This window comes from Balaenoptera acutorostrata, chromosome 14 (assembly GCF_949987535.1).
Source record: "Balaenoptera acutorostrata chromosome 14, mBalAcu1.1, whole genome shotgun sequence".
NCBI lineage: Eukaryota > Metazoa > Chordata > Mammalia > Artiodactyla > Balaenopteridae > Balaenoptera > Balaenoptera acutorostrata.
This window is the reverse complement of record NC_080077.1, coordinates 25435085-25456584: the sequence shown is the minus strand read 5'-3', so window position 1 is coordinate 25456584 and position 21500 is coordinate 25435085. Positions and strand designations below refer to the sequence as shown.

General features: G+C 42.7%; 1 protein-coding gene across 6 annotated transcripts in view; it reads left to right on the top strand.

Annotated features, from left to right (window-relative positions):
- Positions 1-745: 745 nt before the first annotated feature.
- The window catches only part of HECA (hdc homolog, cell cycle regulator), a 45604-nt gene continuing 24849 nt past the window's right edge, over positions 746-21500 (top strand). For 5 of the 6 annotated variants that reach the window (XR_009005197.1, XR_009005196.1, XM_057527880.1 and 2 more), the window contains exon 1: positions 746-1302. Coding sequence is in view for 3 of the 6 variants with exons in the window: in XM_057527880.1 (XP_057383863.1) it covers positions 1032-1302 (271 nt within the window). In the remaining 3 variants the exon portion in view is untranslated. Of the gene's footprint in view, positions 1303-1677; positions 1860-21500 lie in introns of those variants that run through there. The other variant, XM_007190948.2, reaches the window with a different exon arrangement.

The following is a 21500-nucleotide window of genomic DNA, read 5'->3' as shown; positions in this document are numbered from 1 at the left end:
TCCATAAAGCAGAAAAAGAGTTGCAGAAAAAGAGACCATGTGAAACTCTTCCCAGGGTCCCCTGCCCCTTAAGTCACTACCTTATCACAGGTGTCACCTTCTAATCTCCACCTGCTCACAACAGTGGCCACCTATCTTTCAGGACAACTCAGTCCTATCCAAGGGGATTGGGTTTCCCCTCCAGGCACTACCTGCTTCTTGGTCCCAGGCGATGTTTAGTAACATCCCTGAATGGTGGGTCCTGTCTGCGTGAGCGGTTTCACCACTGGGCTGTGACGGCCTTCCATTCACGGACTCCGCTGTCCTTTCCCATTGTCTAGGAACTCAACTCTATTTCTTTAATTTCTGAATCTACGATTGTTTCTGAATTGCAAAGCCTTTCGATGGATGATTAATTAGAAAACCTCTGTTTTCCATTCCTGTTCTGGTCGCCCGCCTATTTTTCCCAGACCATATTGTTCTAAGCCTCAATTGCATGAAGGTCAGGAGGCCCGCGACTAACTCCAGATGCCATTGGATTGGCGTTCGGGGCCATTTCAGGAAGGTCGGTCCGCAGGCGCCGGGGTGCAGCAGGGGCCCGGGAGTCAGGGCGCCCCGATGACGTCACTCCAAGGTGGCCGGCTCAGCGCGGGGCGTGACGTCACGCGGGCGGGCCGGGCTACCGTGAGGTCACCTGGTGGGCGCGGCCAGGCTGAATCCCCAGTGTCGTCACGGGAGGGGGCGGGGCCAGAGCGTGTCAGCGAAGCCGAATCAAAACAAGCCCGAGACCCGCCTTTTCCCTCCGGCTCGGGAGCGTCAAGCTTGCGCCCCGAGCCCGCGGCGCCCGCGCGGCTGCGAGCCTCGGGTGGCCGCGCGCCGGCTCCAGGAAGCCGGGGAGGGCGCGGCGGCCGGGATGGCGCGGCGCGGGCCGCGCGGCTAGACGGGCGCCAGAGGAGCCGCCGGCCCGCGCCCTCCATTCTCGGCCTCCCGGACCGGGCGCCGCGCCGCTGGGAGCCGCCTTCGCCGACGCGGGGCACCTGGACACTCGCGAGATGCCCAACCCCAAAAACAGTAAAGGCGGCCGCAAAAACAAGCGCGCCAACAGCAGCGGGGACGAGCAGGAAAATGGAGCCGGCGCCCTGGCAGCGGCGGGCGCGGCGGGCGCGGCGGCCGGGGGGGCCCTGGCGGCGGCGGCCGGCTGCGGAGCGGCGGCGGCGGGCGTGCCGGGCACCGGGGGCGCGGCGGGCGCGGGAGGCGCGGGGCCCGGCGCCGCGGCCGCCGCGGCCGCCGCGGGGGCTGCAGCCGCTGGCGACGCCAAGAACGGTAAGACGGGGCCGGAGGGGCGAGCGCCAACTTCCTCGCCGACGGAGACGGCGCGTCGGCGGGGCCCTGGGTGGCGCGGGCGATGCGTGGACAATGCGAGAGTCAGGAAGTGCTCACCCCGCCCCTCCGCCCCGCCGCGGCTGCCCCTTCCCGGTCCCCACGCCCGGCGGCGGCGATCGATCGGCGGCCCCGGCTCGGTGTCCGCGCGGCGCACAGGTCGCGCGCCCCGTGCAGCCTGCTCCCCAGACTCCGAGGGGCTCCTGAGTGCCCGGCTGCGGCGGCGCTCCGCTCGGGCCCTGCCCGTCGTGCCCGCGCTGGCAAAGCCGAGCGTGTGCCCTGGACCGGGGAGAGGAAGGAAGGGAGGAAGGAAGGGAGGAAGGAAGGAAGGAAGGAAGAAAAAAAAGAGCTGCCCAAGTTGAGAAGAATGGTCCGATTGAAAACTTAGGCACCAGTTCCTTCTTGCCTCTGCTCCCCTCACCCACCCGCCTTCCCCTCCCCAGAGTGAAGGAGAGCCTCAAATCCCAGAAAACCAAGGCTTGCTGTGTCGATTGCCACAGGTGAAGAGGCCCCAAGACATTTTGACTGTAGGGTGTGTGTGTGTGTGTGTGTGTGTGTGTGTGTGTGTGTGTGTGTGTGTGTGTGTGTGTGTGTGTGTGTGTGTGTGTCGCTGGGGGCGGGGGTGTGCTCTTTAATTCTCTTGCTCGCTTGAGGAAGGAAGAGAATCTGAACTTGACTTCCGTTCTCAGCCAGGAGTTTAAAAAAAAAAAAATCATCCTCTATTTAATTCTGCTTCACATTTTTAGAAGGAAGCCTAATAATCTTAGGTAGTGCCTGAATACACCTTTTGAGGGTGCATTTAAAGAATAGTGAAGATGTGACAGGATTGCCGTTGTCACTGCAGAGACATAACTTTAGTTATAGGGCAAACACTTTTTCGGGGGAACACTTTTTCGGACTTGGACTGTTCTTTGAATTCTTCTGGTCAGGCAGTTTTTCAGGACAGGGAATATAGATGTATTTTAATGAAGGAGATTAGGTTCTTTATATCTGGCTTTTAACTTGTAGGCTTCAGCTTTTGAAGCCATTCTTTACGTAGATCACTCACTTTTTAAACAGGTTACCTGCACTTAGAAGAACCTGACAGTGATCTGAACAGAGCAGATTAAAGGTAGCCTATTAGGAACAGAACCTTAGGCCCCATTGGCTGTGTCTCTGCAATTCTGAAATAGGAAGTTTTTGTGTTTTTTTTTCCCCAGGAACAAACATCCCATTTGTGAATGTTTGAAAATACAACTTTTGGCCAGACTGTCTTCTCCATGTTCTTTTGTTTTCCTCGCTCTAAACTTCATTTTGGTATTGATGTGGCAAAAGGAAAGAAGACAGACTCCTGGCTCAGCCATTTAGAGTTTTGTCATCTTGGGAAGGACAGCTTTTCTGAGCCTCAATGTCCTCACCTGTAAAATTGGGAAAAAGAATTATATACTGATTGTATTGGCTCCCTCATAAGGTTATTGTGAGGCTCAGAGTGTCCCTTCCCTACCCAGTCCCCAGTACTTGTTTTAAAGGCTTGTTACATTTGTAACAAGCTTAGTAAAGTTTCTCAAGAAAAGTAAGTGATCAGTGAATGATAGCTATCGTTCACTCATTCAAAAGATATTAAACATTTACTGTGTTACAAGTGCTGTGTTAAAGGAGAGGTGGCAATCAAGAGAGGACATCTGCATGGGCCTGGTATTCCCAGGGTGTTTCTGGCTTACCCTGCTATTTTATTGTCCGAGTGGAAGCTTCAGGTTGACTGTTTCCTCTTCTTCTTTCTCCAAAAGATTAGGCCAGTCTAAGGTGGTGTGAGGAAATGTTTTTCTCGGGCTGGTGGTATCTCCTCATTCGTAAACATTAAGCTACGGTTATGGTGTCCCTATTACTGCTCTCCTCTGAAGTGGCAATCTAAGGTATATTTAGCAGTTCTGTATATATCTGTGTGAAGATATGTATTTCTGATTTGGAGCTTGTTTTATTAAATGAATGGGGGGGGGGAAGAAATGGGGCAAACACTGCAATAATTACAGTTAGAGAAGGTACAAACTTGAGTTATGTTAGAGCAGTGAGTTGAATTTTATGTTGCCAAATTCTTGGTTCTGACCTGGTGTGAAGTCTCAGTGAATGATGCACCTTAATTTGAAGAACCTCTCACTGCAGTTGATAATTGAACATGGATACTGAGGCCTCCTGTGTGCAAAATTGGTAAATAAGGAAATTATAAATGCTTTTTTCTGTTGTTTGGGTTTTTTTTTGCCATTTAAAGCTGTGCTTTATAATGTAGGGGTGGGAGAGGTGCCATTGGTGAATTTTTAAAGGAAGGGGCAACTGATATGTGCAAACTCTCAGAATCAGCTGATAAGGCCCAATTATTTTTAAATTTAAAAATGACATTAATCAACTATTATGGTATTTCTAAGTATATTTCAATTTTTTATTTAGCTGTGATATTAGATTTTGGGATTATAAATATTACAAATCAAACAGTTATTCCAAGGGTGTAGTAAATCTACATTCTATTAATCTTTTAAACGGTTTGTTCTCACTGTTCGAGTCAGTTGTGATCTACATCTGCAAACATGCAAACTTAATGACTGCACCTGAAGTTAATAGTGTTTGTTTGTAGTTGTATGGAGTTTATAGAGTGGTTTTATGTCTTGTGGTTCTTGGGCAGCATGAACACCAGGGTAGGATAATATTAGTTCTTAGTTTTTCACTGTTAGTCAGTAGTTATAAATAACTACTGATTCTATAAAAAAAGATTTGCTAGTTAGGGAAAGCTTGGGGAAGCCAGGGCGAGGCTGTAGTTGAAGGAGTTGAACTAGTTGCAGTTGTGCTTCTTGGGTAAGTTGCATGTCAATTGTAGGGACTTTATAGCCCTAAAAAGAAATTTATTAGTATTTTTAGAAATGAAGCTTTATTTTAGATATGAAGGTTTATTTTATTTTGAGATATGAAGGTTTATGAAGATTTCTGTGGGGACTGGAGTAAAAGCGCTGTCCTCTTCCTATATAGTAAACATCTGTCTGCACATATTGCAACATTTTGATTGTAGGTGGACAAGATTTGCCAGTCACTATTTTTAGGATCTAGTAATCATGCAGTGGGTTATACCCACGTAGTTTCATTCTGGAATTCTGGTTCCATTAGGCCACTGCTCTTTTGCTTGAGGCCTAAAAATATATGAATCTTGGTCATAGTATCTACTTTTTAATGGGACTGGATCCCAAGTCCTTTTATAAATTCCTGTTTTATGGATGACCATGGTTCACCACTCCACTCATTCCTGACTGCCACCAGAACCCCTGGGCTGCTGAGTTTACCTTCATTCATTCAACAGTTCTTTGTAGTAGATGGAATTAGTTTACCCGGTGATTGACCTTGCATTCAGTAGACCTGGCTCCTCAAACTACTTGCTCTGTGATCTGGGGCAAGTCATTTGACTTCTCTGAGCCTCAGTTTCTGCATATTTAAAATGCGATTATAGTACCTACCCATACATATATAATAAGATATCTATATCTATTATGTATTATTTATATATACATATATATATACACACACACATATATATACATATATACACACATATATATACATATATATATACACACACACAGTGACTGACTTATATGATATGAGCTTACTAAGGGTTAGCCACTTGTCTTAGATTCTGGAAATAGCATTTGAGACAAAGATTTACCTGCCAGAGGTTTACTGAACGTGCTCTTGGAATCGTTACTAGTGGGGGAGTGAGGGAAGCAGGACTGGGCAGAGGGAGGGGTTGAACTGTGATGCGGTGATTACAGGTAGCTCTGGAGCTAGGATGGTCCTGCAGAGTTACCTTACCTTGAGGCATGAGGGCGGGACCTCCTCCCCCTCCCCCGCCATTGACTGGTGAGTGACCTGGGGGTTGGCATCTCTTAGCTGGAGAAGAGGGAGTGACCTGGGGGTTGCCCTCTCTTAGCTGGGGAGCCTCCGTGCAGAGGGAGCTGAGAGCCCTCAGCTGTGAGTGAAGGAGAGCTGCTGGTCATATTAGATTCTTCACTCAGACCACTAGTGCCATTCACCTAAAATGCAGGCGCGGGATAAATAGTTCTCAGGAATGACTAAATCTTCGCAGAACAGGCCAGGAGGTAACCATCATAATACAGTAACATTGTTTTGATGGAAAATGTGTTCTGAATTTCATACATCTGCTTACAGATAGATTTTTGGAGTGCCACCTCTTCCCCGTAAACACGAATTGTATTTTTCTCATACTTAGGCCACCAAACACACTTTTATAGTCCTAGGTTTGTATTATATTTTAAATAGTTTCTCTTTTTAGGTGTTTACTTAAATGTTTACTACATTTATTTATTTTTAAAGTTTATTTATTTTATTTATTTACTTATGGCTGCATCGGGTCTTCGTTGCTGCGCGCGGGCTTTCTCTAGTTGCAGCGAGCCGGGGCTACGCTTCGTTGTGGTGTGCGGGCTTCTCATTGCTGTGGCTTCTCTTGTTTCAGAGCATGGGCTCTAGGCACGAGGGTTTTAGTAGTTGTGGCGCATGGGCTTAGTTGCTCCGCGGCATGTGGGGTCTTCCTGGACCAGGGCTCAAACCCGTGTCCCCTGCATTGGCAGGCGGATTCTTAACCAGGGAAGTCCCTCTTTACTACATTTAAATTACCTATATCCATCAGAAGGAAAATGCAGAATGTTTGCCTGCTGTTTATTTTAAAATCAAAGAATATTTATTTGAGGGTCTAAGGTATGTAGAGCACCATTGTCCTCTTGGAATTTTCTTACCTTATTTAAAAGTTACTTTTTTATGTCTTTAAATATATCTGCTGGTTTTAGACCTTGTCTTTTGAAATCCACCTTTGTAATGGAGATTGGTAGAAAATATTGCCTCATCCATCAAAGCTTCATGTTGTGCACTTTGTATATTATAGTAAGAACCATTCTATGCTCTGCTAATGGTGTCTTATGTACAGTCCTTACTCTTTCTCTTTTTACTTGTTACAGGACCTGAGCCTTAAATTCTAGAGCCCAAACCTTCAATGTCAGCTTTCCTATAATGTCAGCTTTTCCTATATCATTCCATAGAGAATTGAAAACAGGAGATAAAGTGGGAAATATCTTGCAGCTTAATCCTCCTATGAACTTACTCCAGGCTGTTAGCTATGTACAATTTAAAGAGTTTGAAGGTATCAAAAGGAAGACTTCAGGGAAAAAGGTCTGTCTTGATTGATTTTGATCACCAACGAGTTGATTTAATTAAAAATATTTCATTATTTTATTATTTTGCCAGTAATAGAATAGGTGTAGTGGAAAAAAATTTTTTTAAAAATAGAGAAGGTAGGCAAAGTTCTCTTTGACTTTCTAGTCAAGCATGTAATCCTACCACTTAGATCACCATTGTGATACATATTCTTATAGCCTTTAAAATCTTTTTCTTACAGACTTTTAAAAGTACATATACAGTTTTCAGGAAAAAAAAAGAAGATCAGATCATATATTTTATGATCTGCTTTTAACATGTATAATATTTTGTGGACATTTTAGCAGAGCGGTAAATACAGGTGCATCACTATTTTTAATGATTGCCTAATATGCCATCTTATGTCTGCATCTTGGATAACCTGATCATTCTGCTGTTGTTTGATCTTTAAGTTCTTATTTGTACATCTCTGGGCATTATTCAGTTACTTCTTTAAGATAAATTCTTACCTGTAGACTTGCTATGTCAAAGAATATGCACATTTTTATGACTTTTAATAAATACATGCTTACAGATTGCCCTATGGAAAGGTTGTGGCCAGAGTGCCCTTTCCCCACAGCCTCTTCAGTTCCTAGTTCTTATTGTTTTAAAGGCATGCTGGAGAATTGCTGATACTCCCAAATGTATCAGCAGTAGGAAGGCCCCATTTGGATCAAGAGCCTGGAGCAGATGCTGCCACGCTTTTCTAAGGCCGCTTTTATTTCCCCTGTGCTCTTTAGTGATTTGCTGGCTCACAAGGATTCAACAAAATACCTAATAATGGTGAATGACATTTTAGCAACTGGTGATAGTTAGTGAAGGTGAAAGCATAAGCCTTTGAAATTCTGTCTGCACCATTATTCTAATCTTAAGAAGTAAGGCCTAGAATTTTTAAAGTTTTAGTCAAAAAGCATGCTGTTTGAATAGACCTAGGTGTAACCCAAGGTGCCACAACTTACTGGCAGAGTGACTTTGGGGCGAGTGACTTAACCTCTCTCAGCCTCCATTTTCTAAATGCAACCCTTTGGAATGTTTTTGCAGATTAAGAAAAACAGTGTAGGGGCTTCCCTGGTGGCGCAGTGGTTGAGAATCTGCCTGCTGATGCAGGGGACACGGGTTCGAGCCCTGGTCTGGGAAGATCCCACATGCCGCGGAGCAGCTGGGCCCGTGAGCCACAATTGCTGAGCCTGCGCGTCTGGAGCCTGTGCCCCGCGACGGGAGGGGCCGCGATAGAGAAAGGCCCGCGCACCGCGATGAAGAGCGGTCCCCGCACCGCGATGAAGAGTGGCCCCCGCTTGCCGCAACTGGAGAAAGCCCTCGCACGAACCGAAGACCCAACACAGCCAAAAAAATAAATAAATAAATAAATAAATAAGAAAAACAGTGTATGTGAAAGATCTTGGCATAGGGTCTGGCAGATATGGACACTATCAACAATATCTTTTGTAAGTTTTGTGATTTGTTCAGCCTTATCCAATTACAAAGCTTGTTAAACTATTCTGTTGAAAACAGACACTGAGAGACAGTAAGATGGTTTCTGTATTAATATAGAAAAAGACTGTGGTATCATACAGGTTCTTATTCAGGCATTGATTTGACTATACAGGGTTTTCTCTTCTTCCCTCATCATCTCTCTCTGATCATAGTTTACCTTGAAAAATCAGATGATTTAGCCAAAAGAAAAAAGTTAAAAACATAGTGTGAAAACATAGTTTCCTCTTCCTTTCTTCATTCATTTATTTATCCATCTCATATGTTTTGAGCGCCTGCTATTTGTCAGGCACTGTGTCAGGCTCTGGCATTACAAGGACAGAAGAATTGGGCCCGGGGGCTTACCGTCTAGTTGGGAGTCTTTATGGAAATAAGTGCAAGTAGGTTATTGTGTGTACTACACAAGGGCAGCTGTGGAATAAAGAACAGGAGCTTGTGAGGTGGTCACATATTGGATTAAAGCTGGGGATTGTGTCTGAGGACAGGGGCAAATGAACTGAGCACGTGGACGTGAAGGGTAGCTCAGAGGAGGCAAGGCACTGAGGGTGTTCTTTTGGGATGAGCCGGGGCTTAATATTATTGAGAAGTGAACAAAAGACCTTCCTCTCTCCCCAGGTAACAACTTGAAAGTTCATTCATTAGCTTGTGCTTTCGTTTGCTCATTCACTATTTTTTTTTTTTTTTTAATATTTATTTATTTATTTATTTATTTATGGCTGCGTTGGGTCTTCGTTTCTGTGTGAGGGCTTTTCTCTAGTTGTGGCAAGCGGGGGCCACTCTTCATCGCGGTGCGCGGGCCTCTCACTATCGTGGCCTCTCATTGCGGAGCACAGGCTCCAGATGCGCAGGCTCAGTAATTGTGGCTCATGGGCCTAGTTGCTCCGTGGCATGTGGGATCTTCCCAGACCAGGGCTCGAACCCGTGTCCCCTGCATTGGCAGGCGGATTCTCAACCACTGCGCCACCAGGGAAGCCCGCTCATTCACTATTTTGTTCCTCTATGCACTCATGCATTTACTAAACATTTATTATGTGCCTACTGTCTTCTATGACTGAAAGTGTAACGTCGAATTATACTTGGAGGCCTCAGAATCTGCACCCCCCTGGGCTTATGGTGGAGCTGGGACAGAGACATACAAACATTGGGAGGCGTGATAATGTGCTATGGGTGCCCAGTGGAAGAAAGGATTCGTTTCCTGGAAGAGGGGACATTTGAGCTGAGTGCTGCAGGAAGAGACGCAGTTAGCTCTGAAAGCAGAGGAAGGGTGTTTCAGCAGGAGGTGGTGGGAAAGAGCCTTGAGTTCTGGTTGCTGCCAGGAGTCTGTGGCTGGTTTGAGGTACGGTGGTAGGACACGGGACTGGAAAGGGAGTGGGGCCAGACAGTCAAATCTGGATGTTTCGTCACCAGTGCAGAACCAATCCCTGAGGTTTATAAGCAAAGGCATGGTCAGCTGAGCCTGCAAAGGGGGATAATCATACGTTGTTGGCAAGCTTGTAAAGTTATTGTATATTTTAACAGAATGGGTGTCTTTTGGCAATCTTTCTTTTAATACAGCTAATCAAGGTTTGGTGGTACAACCTGTTGCGGACTGTTGATTGTGATTTTTCAGTAAAGTAGTGGGCACACTGCACACACTGCCTTTCTGCATAGCAAATGAAAGTGTCACAGCACTCAAGGCTGCTGTTTGGAAAGTCTGTCTTAATTTGTGGGCACCAGCATCCTGATGCTTTGCGAGCCATGGGAGGTTAGCTAATTGAGGTGAACTTCAGAGAACCTAACGCCAAGGGAGGGCTTGGGGCCATCTGAACAGAAGGACTTTCTCTGGAGGGAGGGGTTGTCCCTATAGTTTATTTTTCATATCTTGGTAGAAAAGTATCTGTCTCTGGTCCAGGTTCGACTAATTATCTTTGTCATTTTATTTTTATCCTCATCGAATCAGTTTTAAAACGATAAACTCTGGTGAGGGGGGATGTCATTGTTTTCTACAAAGTGACTATGTGTTTTAAATCTGTGTGTTTCAGAAGGCTTCCAGTTCTCAGTGGTTGGTGAAATAGTAGCTTGCTTTATTTAATCAACAGGATGCTTTAGCTTGATTGTATTTGAGAGGTTTTTATAAACTGGCAAAAAATAAGTAGCATTTCTAATACTTAATAATTATATGTTCTGATTTATCAGAAGTAGAAAGGAAAAACAAATTATTTCTGCTAAATTATACTTAGGAGGATAATACTTGAAAACAATCTAAGAGTTAGAAACGAAAGATATTAAGAGGAAATTTAAAGAAAAGTGAAAGAAGAGGAAAACTTAAAAAGGAAGTGTTAACTGTTAATCTTATAACTGTTTAGAATAATTAATAAGAACGTTAGCGTGGTTCTCATATGCACACATAGTGCAGTGTATTTCACTGATTTAAATTGTCAGGGAGGAAAAACTTTTCCTCTACCCTCTTAGGTTTATGGATTTGGGGCCTGCAAATTAAACTGACAGAAGACAGAGCAGCAAGAGAAAAGACAGATTTACTCACAGAAGAAATGTGACTCAAAGGGGTGGTTATAATTTGTGGCTTATATACCGTCTTAATAGGTGAAGGGGAGGGGAGAAGGGCACTTCTAGGAAAATGAGTGGCTTCTTAGTAAGAGTAGGAGAGGGGGACAAAGGACACTTATAGAAAACAAATGACTTTTTGAAAAGATAGATGGGCCCTAAGAGAATAGATGGGCGATGATAGTTTTGTGACAATGTCTTTTTAGGTGTGGTGTGGAGAGTTATCTCTGGTGGTAAAAGTCAGTCTTCCCAGGTAGCTTTTTGGGAGGGGATTTATGACAATTGAGTTCTTTTGAGAGGCTCTGCTTTTAGGCAGGTAAGAGATTTCAGGAACTCAAATGCCTTAAGCTCAAAATAATTTTTAGGCCACACTGGTATATTCTGGACCCCTTCAAAATTTGTTGCAGTTCAGTATCACCCCTGTAATAGCAGTTACAGATAGTCAGGTAGCAAAAGATAGTGTCATAAATCCGGATTTCTATTTTTCATTTTATTGGAAATTATTAGAAATAGATGGCCTTAAGGCATATGCCTTTATAAAACTGATAGAATGACTGTAGGCAAAAGTTAGCAGGGTATCAAGTTGCTCCTATAAGTGAGGGAGATATTTGTCAAATTTAAAATGGATGTTTTTCCCAGGGGTTAGCATAGGTTTGATATCTTAGATCATGTCCCTTCAAGTTATAAAAGCATCTCAGGAGAGTCTTTTGACGCTAGTGTTGAAACTAAATCACAAACTGTTTTAGGTTTCTAAATGAGCTCTCCTGAATGTGATGATTATGTCAATATAATATTTAGTAGAACTGTAGTATTACAACATAACTTCTTATTAAAGTGACATATTACTTGTTATGCCTGATAAACCTCAGTGTCTGGGCAGCAATGGAGACTGGGGAATGGGGGGAATCAAGGTCTGGCTATTTTTGATTGGCAGCAGGTGCAGTCTGTAATCTGAGAGGCTGAGCTGGGATGCCTGGTGACTGTTGTTAAGGAACAGACACAGTGCTGCCAGAAGCCATGGAGAGAGCCTGGCACTGGGAAACGGGAAGCATCCTTCCGTGGTAGAGGCAGAAGCGAGCACGTCTGATACACAGGGTAGCTCCAAGAATTCTTCTGTTTCCAACTCCTCAGATCTGTTCTTATTGGGCAGTGCTTACATGTTGGAGTTAATGTTAGCCCTATAATGATATGGTTCCACTGTATTAGACATTTAGTTTTACAAATGCCGACGACGTGTTGCAGTTCAGTAGGAAATTAGGTAAGGTACCTGGATGGTAGGTGTGTTGGGGCTGCAGAACCCATGGACCCATAGGAAGGAGGAGAAGCCGTTGCCAGCGGCAGGAACAGTGATGATGCGCTGACCCCCTTTATGGAGTGCTGACCGGAAGCCAAGCGGGACACCCAGCCGTCTGCCGTCTGCATTGGAGGATGGGGGCGTTCAGCTCCACGGACAGCCTCCTGCCCTTTTTGCAGAAAAGGCACACTCGTGTCAGCGAGATGTGCCTGACCCTGCTGTGGCCGTTGGATCCTATGTGATACTGGCTGCATCTTGACTGATACGCATACATGTGTATGAATGATGAACAAGTTTTTAAGTAGAGGGCTTAAATTTAGTATAAAAACATTAAGGAGGCAATAGGGCTATTTAAGTTACTTTTAGAAGGCCTCATGCTTATCGTTCTGGTACTTGACCTGAAACTAAATTTGTGAAACAAGAAAACACTTGACCAAGGAAGCACTTAGCTGACACGTCGTTCGCTCCTGTTAATCTGATCCTTCTCATGATGACACAAGGACTTCCTGGTCTTGGGATTGTGGCGATAGTGAACATTTGAACTGACACTTCCTGTTCTTAATGGATCACAGTTCATAGCGAGGATGCGATTATCTTCTTTAGGCTACAGTCCTAGAAGTGAGGTCACTGGTCAGCAGGCATGTGACTTTCAAGGCTTTGATACGTGTTGCCAAACCACTTTCCAGAAAGGGTTTCCCTGTTTCCACTAACGCTGGCCCTGCATGGAGTGCTTCTTTCTTCACACCCTTCCACAGGGATTTTGATAACCATTTTCACCTTTGCCAATCAGATAGATGAAAAATCACATCTCGCTGTACTTTTTATCTGCATTTATTGGATTGCCAGCCGAATGAATGTCTTTTTATATGTATGTGGTTCATTTGTATTTTTTCCGTTCGTGATTTTTGTCCATTTTACTAATGGGATAGTTGTATTCTCATTGATCTAAACAAGGTCTTTTTATATTCAGGATACTTTTTGACATATGTTTCCCCTGGCTTATTGTTTATCTTTTTGCCTTGTTTAAGGTGTTGCTGGTTAGACATGTTACAATTTTGTATGATCACAGAACATCCACATAGAGATAGAACCTCAAGAGAAAGGGAAGAGTGGGGAAAGTTGTCTGTGAAATTACTTGTAGGAAAAGCAGTTTGGGCCTGGCATCGGGGTAGTGACTGAGTTCATTTGGGTATCAGCGCACAGTAATGCTGTTACATTTGTGAGGGTCTGTTTCCTTTTTGTACGTAATTTGCAAAGCTCTGTTTCACGGAATTGGTTACGGTTCCTGCCGCCCTCCTTGACCTCCTCCCTGACCACTCCTGTCTGGTTGACAGCTGAAGCTCCTGTGCTCAACACCTGTCATTTCCTGCGCATTCCTAAAATCCCCTGCGGTTTTTATTCGAGCCAGTTCCAAGGACTTTGAAACTTGTAGATAAAGGCTTGTTATTTACTTATCGCCTCTGCTACAAACTGAGGCCTCTTAAGGCTAAATTACCCATAACTTCCTTGTGATAATAAACTTAAATGCTGAATCATAGGAAAGTTCTCATTTTTGTCTTTCTGGCACTTGCGCTGAAATTACATTTCTTTGTTAATAAAATGAGAACATAGTACTGAATTGAACCAAGAGTTTATTTGCACCCTGTGTGTCACGCTGATCCAGTCTGCCCTGTGCTTCTCAAATGTCTGTGGCTTGGAAGAGGTTCCCAAATGCATTGCTTGTTTAAAGAGTGTGAGATTTGAGAGACACAGGTCATAACTTGAGGTCTGCCATTTTGCAAGGCTGATGAACCTTTCTGACCCCAACTATTCTTATCTGTGGAAAACGAGGATAACATGTTATTGTTTGTGACTAACTCCTTGCAAAAAAACCATAGATCTGTTTGAAAAAGCAAACGGTTGTGTCATGATTTGGGGTTTTTTAGCGTTTTCTAGTTGGGTTTTTGGTTTTTAGTTTGTCATGTTGTGGTGTGCCTGCTTCCCTTAGTGATGAATGCACACTCCGATTTGTTGAAAGAACCCAGGGCCAACCTGGGCTTTGCCCCACAGAGTTTGCAGTGAATGTTACTCTTCTAAAATCCTTACTCTGCTTCCTTCGGGGAGCCTTTAGTTTCTCTACAAGTTCAGGTCTGGGAGCTCTCGCTATGTGGATTTTCCCAGAGAATATGCAGTGCTCACCTGCTGGCCTCAGGGCAAGCCCAACTCCTTGAGGGAGCTCCTTCTAGAGTTTGTGACCCCACTGTGGGGAAGGGCTGTGGAGGCTGAAGCCTTGGGGAGGATGCTTTCACCAGCCTGAGGATAGCTGACTTGTGTATGGTTTTGTTGTGATCTGTGAATCATCTGCCCCCAGGTTTCATTATAACCGCAGACTGTACTGTGATTTTAGCCATTTGATTAACAGAGCCTTACTTTTGGCCTGTTGTACTTCATGATTTACACTGGTGTACCTGTATCTGTAATCACACTTTCTTTAGTTTGTATCTCCATTCACTTCAGGCCTTTCTGCTTTCTGCTATTTATCTGCCTCTAGGGTCCTATGGAGTAGGAGTTTGTGTTGTAAAAGCATGTGGAATGCTTACTTACGACTTTCAGTTGTTTCCCTACCTCCCTTTCACATTTTGCATTTTAAATAAGTTTAAAGAATTGTGAATGTACCAAACCGTATTATGGATTTTATCAAAATAACTTCTACAGGCACGTGATAGTGGGTATGTATCTGTATCAGTGTGTTTATGTAAATGTATGGATGTGGTTTTTTAAATCATTGTTTTTCTTGAGATTTGGTTGATTAAAAACAAGCCTCCTCTTTGAGATAGTCGGATTTGAAATTTTTGACTTTGGAATATATCAGTTTTCCTCATAATTTATTTTTTAATGTTCCATGAGATATGTGATCTAAAGATGACTTGGAAGAATTTTTAAAGAATTAATTTGAAATGTTTTTCTCTTGACAGACTTGGAAATACTGTTTAGAATTTATATGGAATATAATCATATATACATTTGTATATATTTATATATTTTAATAGAACTATATTTAACTGGACAAATTCTCTTATGGCAAAAGACAAATTTCTGGATGTTTTTGGTAACTCTTTTATAAATGAGTTTAGAAATGAACAGTTTAGAAATGAATAGTTTTTTTAAAATAAATTTATTTATTTTATTTTAGTTTTAGCTGCGTTGGGTCTTCGTTGCTGCGCGCAGGCTTTCTTTACTTGTGGCGAGCTGGGGCTACTCTTTGTTGAGGTGCGCGGGCTTCTCATTGAGGTGGCTTCTCTTGTTGCGGAGCACGGGCTCTAGGCGCGTGGGCTCAGTAGTTGTGGCTTGCGGGCTCTAGAGTGCAGGCTCAGTAGTTGTGGTGCATGGGCTTAGTTGCTCTGTGGCATGTGGGATCTTCCCGGACCAGGGCTCGAACCTGTGTCCCCTGCCTTGGCAGGCGGATTCTTAACCACTGTGCCACCAGGAAAGCCTAGAAATGAACAGTTTTGAGTCTTTGAAAATAGTCATACTATGAAATTGTATCTGTGTTCCACAAAAGTTAGTAATTGGAAAAGGAATGAATGTCAAGTTATAATGACATCATTGGCTTAATGTATCACTGGGCTCTAAACTTCTAGCTTCCTCTGCAGTAGGAACTTTTATGGCTTACTCTTCTGAAAACAAGTCATATTATAGCAGCTGTGTTGAGTGTGTATATGTGGTGAACTACTGGGCTTGGACATAGACATAATTTATTTTTGAGTCTCGTTTTCACTTTTACTGAGGTCTGTATAAGACTTAGACATGCCCTCTCCTTTGACAAGTCTTTCCTTGTTGCAACAGATTCTATAAGTTGCTTGTTGGTTGCTGATGCATCGTTTCAGAAATAGGCTGAGTGGTGTGGCCCACAGGCAAAAGCTTTGTCTTTTCTCCCTAGATCCCAGCAGAGTGACGGCCAGGGTGGGAAGGATTGCTGTAAAGCAGGGGTCCCCAACCCCCGGGCCGCGGACTGGTGTCGGTCCCGGCCTGTTAGGAACCGGGCCGCGCAGCAGGAGGCGAGTGGTGGATGAGTGAGCGAAGCTTCACCTGCCGCTCCCCATCGCGCCCCATCACTCGCATTATCGCCTGAACCATCCCCCGCCACCGTCTATGGAAAAACTGTCTTCCAGGAAACTGGTCCCTGGTGCCAAAAAGGTTGGGGACCGCTGCTATAAAGTATTTTCCCAGGTTTATTTTGATGGGAAGGCAGGGGAGCTGAAAGAGTATATTTTTCAGGGAGTTCAGCAGGACAGAAAAGGCACATGGAAAACAAAGGAGTGTAAGGATTTAGTTTAGTTTAGGGTAAAGATAGAGTACGGAGATGAATTTAACCACGTTGTACTGGGGGTTTATTGATTTAAATGCAGTAGTAACCCTAAAAATCTTCTTGGGGGTTGGCATGTTGACCCAAACAGGGTTCAGGAGAAGCAGGTTGAGCTTCTGTTTCTCAACATCAGTGCTCTTTCTGCTGCCCTATTCGATAGTCTCCATACTGATAGAGTGCCGTTTCTTTACATTCTTTCCAAGAAAAGTTGCTTTATTCTCATTAAGAAACGAGTAAGCCTTTGCTCATGGCTTATTTATTTATTTATTTTTGAAATTAGCAATTCTGTTAGCTAGAGTAGATTTACGTCTTTGTTTTTAAGGAGTGCAAAGATTGGGAAACCTTTATACTGTAATTGGGTTTAAGCACTTGCTTTTTTTCATAAATGTATTTATTTCATTTATTTTATTTTTGGCTGTGTTGGGTCTTCACTGCTGCATGTGGGCTTTCTCTAGTTGTGGCGAGCAGGGGCTACTCTTCACTGTGGTGCACGGGCTTCTCATTGCCGTGGCTTCTCTTGTTGCGGAGCATGGGCTCTAGGCGCGCGGGCCTCAGTAGTTGTGGCTCATGGGCTCCAGAGCACAGGCTCAGTAGTTGTGGCGCATGGGCTTAGCTGCTCCACGGCATGTGGGATCTTCCCGGACCAGGGCTCGAACCCGTGTCCCCTGCATTGGCAGGCTGATTCTTAACCACTGCGCCACCAGGGAAGCCCTAAGCACTTGCTTCTTTAACTTGACTTTCTGTAGACCTAGTTTTTAAATAATTCTGAGGATTAATATGGACATTGACCATATTGAATAAACTTTTATGTAACCAGATCATAGTAAGCAGTTCTATAATTTTGAATGAGACACTATTCCAAATTATCGAACTGCTTACTATGACCTGATTACACAAAGCTGTTGGTCACTGCCTCCTCTCCTTATAAACTGGCTCTGTGTTCTTTATTGATCTGTGTGCAGTGTGGGTGGGAATGGAAGAGGGAAGGCCCCTTACCAGCTGAATGACTTGGGCAGATCACTAAAGGATCCTCTTTTGGGCTCAGGACGTGTTTGTAGAATCTGAACCAAGGGATTGTCTTATTTCTATTCTGATATTTTGGTATTTTTAAGAGACATTCAGGGAAAACTATGAAACCATTATCTTCATCCTGATATTCAGCCTAAACCAGACATATTTTGGGTCCATGTCCTTTTAGGTCTTGACCTGGCCTTTGGTAGACAAGAAAAAATATGAATTTTCTACTTTAAAGTCATTATTTATACAGATTTCTTACTGATGTCAGAGTGTTGGAGCCAGAATGGAAATTAAAAAATGGGTAAAATAGAAGCCTGTAGCTTTCTATTTAGTTTGAACTTGAGGCTGGGTAGGCTTTTGAGTTTTAATTGAACGTAAGAAAAGAGTGAATCTAGGAGAATAAACCCAGTATATTAAGAGAATGTTAAAACCCCAAGTTGTTAAATATAGTTGAAGAGCACATTGTTGTTTTGTTTTTTGGTTGAGGGAGAATGTGAGGCTTCCATGTTTATTTGGATAGATTTGTCTGAGTTTGTCTGAGTGAAAAGCCTTGTGTTTAAATCCTACTCAAAGCATAAAAACATGTTTAACTGAATGTAATCTCCATGTACTCAACTCGCTACCCTCTTTGGAACAGTCTCACACACTAAAATAACATAAGGGAGGATAAACTAAATCAGAGGTTAAGACAGATATGCTTAAGTGAGCTTTACTATAGCTCCTATACTAATTAAAACAAGTTGACAAAATATTTTGAAAGTATTAGCTTCCCTTTTGTACAGAACTTAGTGTCTTTTAAAAATTTTTAGTAGAGAAAGATCTCAAAATATTTGAGAACATTTATTTTAAAACTTTTTTAGTTTTCACTTCAAAGAATACTCACCAGTTAGTCAAGAAATTATTTTTAACCCCCTGGTGAGTTTGAGGTGTGGTGTGGGCACAGTGGTCCGGGTCCACTCCTCCCCCTTCTGATCTGCACTCTGCACTGCCCCTCAGGGAGGGATGGCAGCTGAAGCAGAGGCTTGGGGCGAGGGCCTGGTGGGTGACCAGGTGGGAGATCCAGCCTGGGGACCTAGTTGTGGAGCTCCTTGATCATAGCCAGAGGATATGGGGCTTCAGTCTGGGAGTTTCCGAGGTTCCTGAATGTGTGTATGATGTCGTCAAAGTGTAATTTTTATTTTTTTATTTTTATTTTATTTTTTTTAACACACACACACTGTATTTTATTTTTACAAGAGATAAATAGACTGACACCAAGCATTGTACATGGATGACCACAACAAAAGCAACAATGATTGCAATTACCAAACATGAAACACACTCATACTATGTCATAATATTGACATTCAGTCCAGTAATCCTCCACTGTAACAGCTCCTTTACTTTGCAGTGAAAATTGATTTGTATATTCTTTGCCTTTGAGTCCTTGTTGGATTTTTTTTTTTTTAATTCAGACAGAAAGTCACAAAAATTATACTCATCCTCATCAGTTCACTCAGTCCCATGTAATTAATTTCTTTTTTCATCTTGATCTTTTGTTAGCACTTTTATGAGTTCATCAGTTTTTCATTAGAGTTCTGAAAATGCTTATTCATTCAGTTCAGCAGTACAGTCAGTTACCAGAAACCTGTACTTGTCAGAGTCTTTTCCATGAATTTCTTGAAGATGAAAGCCTTTTATAGGAACATATTTGCAAAAGCATCAGAGTACACCCAGAACTGTCTGTAAATGACAAAAGACTTAAAAATGACCACAGTTAAAAATTTGATGAAAGTTCATAATAATGCAGTTGACAAGAAAATTAGTTATTTCTGAGATATACATTTTAAGGTAATAACTAGGATTATGACTTACAACATTATACCAGAACATAAAAGATTTTTAGAAATTTCATATAATGTCTGAAACATTTATATTAACATATTTCCATACAAATAACCCAATGAAAGTTTAGTATTAGTTGTTTTGTTTGTTTGTTTTTTTATACTGCAGGTTCTTATTAGGCATCAATTTTATACACATCAGTGTATACATGTCAATCCCACTCGCCCAATTCAGCACAACACCATCCCCACCCCACCGCAGTTTTCCCCCCTTGGTGTCCATATGTCCGTTCTCTACATCTGTGTCTCAACTTCTGCCCTGCAAATGCAGGAGAAGGCTGATTTGAAGGTGGTGATAAAAATTTTTTGCTTGTGTATCCTCTAAAAGAATTTGAGAAAACAAACTTTCTTTTGCATATTAATACTGTCACACCCAGTTTTTTTTAAAGGTTTAAGTAAATGCAGAGGATACAGTCTCCGGTTTGTTGTAAATGGTGTCATTTTAATGTATTTAAACAGAATCCAAATATCATAGTAACTTGCTAACCATTATCAGCCATTTAAGAGATAATGATCAGAAATTTTACATTTTTTCTTTTTTTTTTTTTTAAATAAATTTATTTATTTATTAATTTATTGGCTGCGTTGGGTCTTCGTTGCTGTGCGCGGGCTTTCTCTAGTTGTGGCAAGCGGGGGCTTGCAGAGCACGGGCTCTAGGCACACGGGCTTCAGTAGTTGCAGCACGCGGGCTCAGTAGTTGTGGCTCACGGGCTCTAGAGCACAGGCTCAGTAGTTGTGGCACACAGGCTTAGTTGCTCTGCGACATGTAGGATTTTCCCAGGCCAGGGCTTGAACCCATGTCTCCTGCATTGGCAGGCGGATTCTTAACCACTGCACCACCAGGGAAGTCCCTACATTTTTTTCTTTATTTTTAAATTCTTACCCAGAATCTGTCTGATCTGAAGAAATAGTATCATCCTGCTTGAAACTCTCTTATTGATCATCTTATCATTTTTCTGTAACAAAATATGTATTTAAACTTAAATCTATATTAAGAAGCACTTCTGGAATGACAGAAGAAGGACATCTATAAATCTGCCTTTCCGTAGAAATAATGAGAACACTGGCAAAAATGATCAAAATCAACTTTTCAAAATTCTGGAAATTAACTAAAGGCTTGCAATAATCCTAGGAGTGTTTATTCGGGGAAATGATTGTAGTAAGAACAGTGAATTTTGTTTTCTTTTAACTTGCTTTATTCCCATTCCTTCTCCCTAGCTCTGTGGTAGCTTTATTTTTTAAAATTTATATATATATTTGAAGTATAGTTGATTTACAATGTTGTTTTAGTTTCAGGTATACAGCAGAGTGATACCTGAATCACTCTGCTGTGTATATGTGTGTGTGTTTGTGTCTGTGTGTGTGTATATATATATATACACACACACACGCACACGTATGTATGTGTATATATGTATATACTTTTTAGATTCTTTTCCATTATAGGTTGTTACAAGATAGTGAATATAGTTCCCTGTGCTATTCAGTAGGACCTTGTTGTTTATTTTTTATATAGTAGTATGCGTGGTAGCTTTTTTTTTTTTTAAACATCTTTATTGGAGTATAATTGCTTTACAATGGTGTGTTAGTTTCTGCTTTACAACAAAGTGAATCAGTTATACATATACATATGTTCCCATATCTCTTCCCTCTTGCATCTCCCTCCCTCCCACCCTCCCCATCCCACCCCTTTAGGTGGTCACAAAGCACCGAGCTAATCTCCCTGTGCTATGCGGCTGCTTCCCACTAGCTAGCTATTTTACATTTGGTAGTGTATATATGTCCATGACACTCTCTCACCCTGTCACATCTCACCCCTCCCCCTCCCCATATCCTCAAGTCCATTCTCTAGTAGGTCTGTGTCTTTATTCCCGTCTTGCCACTAGGTTCTTCATGACCTTTTTTTTTTTTTCCTTAGATTCCATATATATGTGTTAGCATACTGTATTTGTTTTTCTCTTTCTGACTTACTTCACTCTGTATGACAGACTCTAACTCCATCCACCTCACTACAAATACCTCCATTTCGTTTCTTTTTATGGCTGAGTAATATTCCATTGTATATATGTGCCACATCTTCTTTATCCATTCATCTGTCGATGGACATTTAGGTTGCTTCCATGTCCTGGCTATTGTAAACAGAGCTGCAATGAACATTTTGGTACATGACTCTTTTTTTTTTTAATATTTATTTATTTATTTATTTAATTTTTTTGGCTGTGTTGGGTCTTCGTTTCTGTGTGAGGGCTTTCTCTAGTTGTGGCAAGCGGGGGCCACTCTTCATTGCAGTGCGCGGGCCTCTCACTGTCGCGACCTCTCTTGTTGCGGAGCACAGGCTCCAGAC